Source organism: Candoia aspera, chromosome 2 (genome assembly GCF_035149785.1).
Source record: "Candoia aspera isolate rCanAsp1 chromosome 2, rCanAsp1.hap2, whole genome shotgun sequence".
In the NCBI taxonomy this organism is placed as follows: domain Eukaryota; kingdom Metazoa; phylum Chordata; class Lepidosauria; order Squamata; family Boidae; genus Candoia; species Candoia aspera.
The window spans coordinates 59,518,982-59,526,609 of record NC_086154.1 but is presented as its reverse complement, the minus strand read 5'-3'; the positions used below and the strand labels follow the sequence as shown (position 1 = coordinate 59,526,609).

Here is a 7,628-nt window from a genome sequence, read left to right as displayed (position 1 = left end):
CTCCCTCTGTCCCTGGTCCTCCGCGAGCTGCTGGTGGCGCACGGAGGCGGGAAAACAAGACGGAGCACCAGCGGGCCCTCCTGTCCCAGAAAGTAAGGGCGCCGCTCGCGGAGTGGGAAAGTACCGGGGAGCAAGGGGCCGACCCGCGCCGCCCATCGCAGCGGCCCTCACGCTGGCGGGCGGGGGCGCGGGATGATGACGTCGGAGACGCGCACGGCGCGGCAACTGGGCAGATCCGCCTTCGCTTGTTCCCTTTTGTCCAAGATGGCAGCTGCCGCCGGAGGCGCCTCCTGAATCGAGGGCCCCGAAGCCATGAAGCGGACGACCGAGCGGGATTCCAGCCCGGGCGGGTCCGGGGGAACGCGTGGCGCCTCCTCCGCTAAAAGGCCGCGGGAGCGCGAGAGCAGCGCCAGCGGCGGCGGCGGCGGCGGCGGCAGCAGCAGCAGCAGCCGGCGGGGCCCACACCGGAGTTCAGGCGCCTCCTCCTCGTCGTCCGCTTCCACCTCCGCCTCGTCGCGCAGCAGCCGGGACAAGGCTGCCGCTGGTGGTTCCAGCTCGCGGAGCCATCGCGGGGAGGAGCGGCCGGGAGGAGGCGGAGGCGCAGGCGACTCGAACCACCGCGCAGCCTCCTCTAGCGCTAGGAACAGCAGCGGCCAGACCGCCGCCGCGGCCACCGCGGCCCCGCCTACCCCGTCCTCCTCATCCTCTCGGGCGTTGGGGGTCGCCAAGGCCAAAGTGTCCCCTGCAGCGGTGGTTGCCCCTTCCTTGCTTCTGGGTGGGCCTCCACCAGTGGCAGCCCCGTCGCTCCTCCTGGCACCTGGCCTCAGCCTGCCTGCCGGGGTGGGTCTAGCAGGCGAGCCTCCTGGCTCCAGCGACTACAAGACTCTGCTTGTAAGTGGCCTGGGCCCAACCTTACCTGACCAGCTGCTGGAAGATGGTCTCTTTCGCCAGTTCCAGAGGTTTGCGAGTGGCGGTGCCAGTGACATTAGCGTCAAGCTCTCCCACACTCCTGAACTTGGCCGCGTTGCTTATGTTAACTTCAGGCACCCAGCAGATGCCCGCGATGCCCGACGGCATGCCAGAGCCCGGCAGCTTCTCCTATACGATCGTCCTCTGAAGGTGGAGCCTGTGTACCTGCGAGGGGGCCGACGGAGCCGTACTCCTCCACCTACTCCCTCTCCTGAACCCTTGGCATTCCTCCCTCCCATCCATGGTGTTTATCCATATAAACAGAGATCACTGTCTCCTGTTGCCAGCCCTTTACTGAGGGAGCCTAGACCTCGACATGCTCAAGCTGCAGCAGCAGCATTTGCCTTGGAAGCTGTTGCCTTGGGGCTTTCTCGAGAAAGAGAGAGGGTGCTGGATTACTATGGGTTATATGATGAACGTGGCCGTCCTTACAGCTATCCCATAGTCGCTGAGGATGATTTAATGCCAGAAGATGACCAGAGAGCTACCCGGAATCTCTTCATTGGCAATCTAGATCACAACGTCTCTGAGGTGGAACTGAGGCGTGCCTTTGAAAAATACGGTATCATTGAGGAAGTGGTGATCAAGAGGCCTGCAAGGGGTCAGGGTGGAGCCTATGCCTTCCTTAAGTTCCAAAACCTGGACATGGCACATCGGGCCAAGGTTGCCATGTCTGGACGGGTTGTTGGCAGAAACCCTATCAAAATTGGCTATGGGAAAGCCAACCCAACTACCCGACTTTGGGTTGGTGGCCTTGGTCCAAGTACTTCCCTAGCTGCTCTTGCTAGGGAATTTGATCGTTTTGGTAGCATTAGGACTATTGACTATGTAAAGGGGGACAGTTTTGCCTATATTCAGTATGAGAGTTTGGATGCTGCTCAGGCTGCCTGTGCACAAATGAGAGGCTTCCCTTTGGGCGGTCCAGACAGGAGACTGAGAGTGGATTTTGCTAAAGCTGAGGAGGCACGCTATCCTCAGCAGTATCAACCTGCACCACTTCCTGTACACTATGAATTGCTCCCTGAAGGCTATAGCAGACACAGGAGTCTGGAGCAAGACTTAAGGGTAAGGGATAGGACTCCTCCTCATCTGCTCTATTCAGACAGGGAAAGGAACTTTCTAGAGGCTGATTGGGCCACCTCTGTCAAAAATGCAGAGCGCAGAAATAATTTGGAGACATATAGTCGTTCAGCACGCAGCCGGAGTGGAGAACGTTGGGGCAGCGATAGTGATCGCAGTGTTCTCAAGCCCTGGGAGGAAAGGCGTAAACGTCGTAGCCTTTCCAATGACCGTGGGAGGACTACCCATTCACCATATGAGGACAGAGGCAGGACAAAGGCTGGTGGGCCAGGAGCAGATCGCAGCCCAGATCGGGCTCGGAAAGAGAATCACACTACAGAAACCACCACGGAGAAAGAACAAAATAACTCACTGCAGAATAATCGACATGCATTAGAGGAGAAACCTCACCGTGAAACATCTGATCCTCAGCCTAAAAAAAAGGACAGCGAACGCAATCACCGAACTGGTGAGTCTGAATCAAAGACTCATGAAGAGTCCAAATCTGAAACAAAGAAGTTAAAAACTTTGTCTGATTATGCCCACACACTGCAGCTTGCTTGGAATGGGCTACTTGTCCTTAAAAACAGCTGCTTCCCTACATCTATGCACATCCTTGAAGGAGACTTGGGAGTCATTAATGGGCTTCTGAAAGACCATTTGTCTGGTGGAAAGCTAACACAGCTTAAGATTGCTCAAAGACTTCGGTTGGATCAACCCAAACTGGATGAAGTAACTCGACGTATCAAGCAAGGAAGCCCTAATGGCTATGCTGTGTTGCTAGCTACCCAGGCTGCTCAAGGAGCAAGTGCTGAAGGGACCTTCCCAGCGGCGGAGCCTGGCTTACAAAGACGGCTTCTCAGGAACCTGGTCTCTTACTTGAAACAAAAACAGGCTGCGGGAGTGATCAGCCTTCCTGTAGGAGGGGCAAAGGGCAGGGACAGCACAGGCATGCTTTATGCTTTTCCTCCTTGTGAATTTTCTCAGCAGTACCTCCAGTCCGCACTAAGAACATTGGGAAAGTTAGAAGAAGAACATATGGTGATAGTGATAGTCAAAGACACTGCCTAGTATTTACTCTTTATCCATTTCCTCTTTCTTCCCTTGTTCTGATTCCGTGTTTCTTTGTGTCTCACACTGCCTGGTTGCTTTTAAGGCCAATTATTTTGAGTGAGGCCCTAAGAGTCCTCCCACCAAATTCTACAATTGTATTAGTTTCTAATATTTTTAATACCCATTTTAATGAATCCCATTTTGTTTGTTTTAATATGTGACACTGTCTGCTGTGTTCTTATTTTTTAAAATATATGGAAAGTTGTCAGTAAAGCCTTGTTCGCTGATGGGTTTTTTAATTTTGTGCAGTGTCCTGGTTTCTGTAGTCTGCCAATGGCTGGCTCTGTGTTCCAGAATATAACAGCTAATGACTTTACCAAATTCAGTTCTTCCATCTACTGCTATTCAACACTATTATGCCAGTTTTGTGCTCTTTTTATTTCTTCAATAACTGAAGCCTGGTTGCTTCTTTCCTCAGTGGTAGGTAGGTGGTCCTTTTTTTTTTTTAGAGACAAAAAGTCAGTGTATCCTTCAGACCAACCTTTTCCTGGTGGATGAAAGCTTTTAAGGTGGTCTTAGCCAAAGAACAGCTATGTAAAACTTAAAAGCTTCAGTTAGTCTCTGCAACTCTTGGTGCAATAAAAGATATGAGGCATCTTGGGTTTTTTTTTCTTCCTCCTCTCTTTATTGTGTTGATTGTTGGATTGATTATAATATTGCAAAAGCTGTTCTTAGATATCCTGTCTAGTAATAATTATGGGCTTCTCAGGAAGACAAATAACCAGGCACTTGAGTAGGACCTGATAACAACATCTACGTGATTGTGTTGTTCAGCTCCTTCATCAGTTAATACAGCAAAAATAAAAGACAAAACTTGACAAATTGCCTGCCTATAGTATTTGTACTATCTTATATAAATACTATCAAGTTCTAAACTGCTTCCCTTTTTATATCCAAAGGGGTTAGGCAAATGTATGTGCTACATGGATGTATTCTGAGGCACTCTTTTCACAATTGTGCTAATGCAGGATATAGCTTGTCTAGATCCTTCACCACAGACAATTATGTTGTAATGCATAAATACCCATCTATTTTACCATGGACTTGAAATTGTAATTGCAAGTGAATTCACATAATTATTGCTGGAATATACTACTTTCATAGGTTTTTGTGAAGTAGTCCAGTGAGGACTGTCATGTATACTCTTTTTTAAAAGCATGTATTGAAATTCTTCCCCCTTCTACAGCCAGGTTAGCTCCCTTGTGTCTAACATACTCAATAAATAGCCGTAAACTTAGTTACTTTCCAGAATTCACTGTCGCAGTTCACTTCTCAAGAAATTTGGAACTTTCCCAAAAGAATGGGAGGCTAAATGGGAGAAAGGTTTTTAGATGGTTAAGCAGGTACATGAATCCCAGAGTAGCAAGAAGTACACTATGTGCAGGTACTATGCTCTGAATGAAACTAACCTTGTACAATCCCACAGTCTTTCCCAGTGCATTTAAGGGAGGTTTTTAATAATAATGTTTAGAACATATGATGAGAATGTCATGATTTTGCTCACGAAGAACATTTTCATATTGAATTGAATTTTCATATTGAATTGAGATCAGCCTTCCCCAAGCTAGATGTGTCGGGACTACAAAACATTTTGCTGAAAATTCTCTTCAGTGGTCATCTCCAACACTAGGTTGAAAAAGAAAGGTCTGTCTAATGTAAGCACTGTTCTTTTAGCAGATTTTGATATTTTGTATGTCTTATTTGTGCCTAAATTGCTAATTTTTTAAAATTTTCAAACAAATGTCATAAGGAGAATATATAATAATGCAATGTTATAGTGGTGATACTCCCAAATGTTTCAACTAGTTATAGTAATTTATTATATAGAAGTTGCTAAATGGTGTTGAGGGCTAATCTCCCATCTATGTTGCTGTAAATAGGATGCCTAGCACACTAGCATGAGCAAGTCATTTTAATGAATATTTTCTGTCTCACAGCTTTCAAAAATAAAAAACCTTCAAAATAGACTTCAAAGAATTGCAGAGTCCCTGGTGCTCTCTGAGCCTTCTTGTTTCTTGCAGACGTTTCATTGCCAGACTAGGCAACATCTGAAGAACTGAAGTGGCACTGAAGGTGTTGCCTAGTCGGGCAGTGAAACGTCTGCAAGCAAACAACCAGGCTCAGAGAGCAACAGGGACTCCACAGTTCAACCCTGAGCGACAAATATGCTCTTCGATTGGTACTTTAAAGAATGGAATCTAAATAGTTTTTTAATCTGAAAAAAAATGTATCTAAAAACTATGCAAATTATATTTTAACATTAAGTGGGAGTAACTGTTTTCTGCTGTTTCGTTTAAGTATATTTTACACACACACACACACACACACACACGCTTTGAGCCACCCACAGTCATTTAGATGAGATGGGCAGCCATACAAATAGTAGTAGTAATGGCGTAAATTTTGAAACCCATGTTTTTCTTTTTAAACCTCTTTAAAATGAAGTGTTTATTCATTCATTTGGGCTTCTATGCTGCTTCAATCCCTGTATTACTGATATGAAACAGTATGAACAATTATTTAGCAAATCGGAGACTACCTGATCCTGGGATATAAGCAAAGTAGAAACTAAAGAGCCAGTTTGGTGTAGTGGTCAAGGCACTGGACTAAAAATCCGGACACTGTGAGTTCTAGTCCTCCCTTAGGCACAAAGCCAGCTGGGTGACCTCAGACCAGTTACTTTTCTCTCAGCCCTAGGAAGGAGGCAGTGGCAAACCACTTCTGAAAGGCCTTGCCAAGAAAACTGCAGGGACCAGGTAGTCGCCAGGAGTCAACAATGACTAGAAGGCACAAAATAAACCAAATAGTAGTAATCCATCTCAATTTTTGTAAAGCATTCCACAATCTTGTTTAACTCAGTCAAACTGGCATTTTTAACACCGTGCATTTACATTGCTTTCATCTGAGGCCCTAAATTATAAATCTGCTCTAACTAGGTGAAAGTTGAATGAAGTCTGGTTAGGCTGTGAACGAATATTTTAAAAATACAAACAGTGCTATGTAGTTTTTGCTCTACCTTTAGGGGTTGGCATACCCAACCCCCTCAGTTGCAAGTACTTCATTGGCTTTAGCATGTAATACCTGCAGCTTTGTCACCTTAAGCATGTGAAGCACCCAACCTGTATCTTCATTTTGACAAAATCAACCATTTATCTGCAACTAGTCATTAAGATTCTTCCATGAGCAAACGCTAAGGGATAAATAAGGAACATGCTAGTACAGCTCCACAAATCACTCTATTAGCTCTTCCTTTTAAGGGCAACTAACAAATTGCACTTCTTTATAACGGTATGATGGTTTAGTGGGTTATATAAAGCAACCACATTTTTAAACCATGGATATACGTGAATGAACCTTAAGAGATTTCATTGTAATGCACAATATGGTCTAGTCTAATCATAGTTTATATTTTTATTTAGCAAGATTAGTCACATATACAGGTTTGAATCAGTTATATTACTGAGATGAGCAATTTGTCTTTCTATATCTTGATTTGTTAAACATACTGTTAAACAGACTGAACATGACTATCATCTAAAGCTAATCTGAACACTTCATCATTTGACTAATGGTGCATATTAATACAACACAGCTCAGGTTTAACAGCTGTCAAGAAAAAAACTGGAGGGGCGCCACTGTTGGCAAAAAAAGAAAAAAAAAATTAAAGCAATCTGCTCAAATGCATTTTGCTGGAACAAGTCACGTTATGCCCACCCTTGGCCCATCCATATCCAGCAAGATTTCCAACTCTAGCACTAGTCAGCTGAGCGAATGTGTTCCTAGTGTATTTTTTAAACATAATTAAGAATTTCATTTATCAAAGGAAAAGGTTAAGTATACTGAAACAAGCTTAAGGGTAGAAGAAATGTGTAAAGTTTTAAAAACCTTAATGCTATTCATAGGTTAAGCCTCAATTCATACTAGTTCAAAGTTTTTAATTCAAAAAAGGTTGATGCGGAACAGTATCTAAGAGTGAACTATAAGCTTTCTCAGCTTTGGCTTCTTACCTACAAGGTGGAAGATAAATGCTGATCCACATTGCAGGGCTGTTGCAGAATTTTGTAATGATTTTATAATGTATGTGCATCAGAGACGGAGAGCAAGAAGCCAACAGCTCCAACCTCTTTATATAATTCTTTATATACTTGTATCATCTACCAGTCTTACTGTTGCTATATTTTTAGAAGCACCTGTAGAGAAAAGACACAAGAAAGGAAGAATGCCTGCTCGAAGACCTGAACTCAGAGAAGAACCCACTTGTTCTGTTTCCAGACTATTTTGGCATTGGCCATGCAGAACTGGAGACCAGAATTCTCCCATGACTTCATTGAATATGATTCTCCTGGCTGGAGTTCATTGTGTGCCCCTTCGTTAAAGAGGTCAACAGTTCAGAAACCACAACTCTTGAATGTCTCTTCAGTTACATGCCTGTGAATGCAGCAGCGTTTGCTATCTAAATACCCCAAACCTTTGTATTTCGAATAACT

The 7,628-nt window shown here is 44.9% G+C and overlaps 1 protein-coding gene across 1 annotated transcript; it reads left to right on the top strand.

Moving 5' to 3' along the window:
* Positions 1–223: 223 nt before the first annotated feature.
* On the top strand, positions 224–3,585 carry RBM15B (RNA binding motif protein 15B). Its single transcript, XM_063291941.1, has one exon. It carries the CDS (start codon positions 313–315, stop codon positions 3,097–3,099), a length of 2,787 nt encoding a protein of 928 aa, XP_063148011.1. The 5' UTR covers positions 224–312; the 3' UTR covers positions 3,100–3,585.
* The last annotated feature ends 4,043 nt before the right edge of the window (positions 3,586–7,628 follow it).

Coding starts and splice junctions, on each gene's coding strand:
- RBM15B (XM_063291941.1), top strand. CDS start 313: ATGAAGCGGACGACCGAGCGGGATTCCAGCCCGGGCGGGTCCGGGGGA.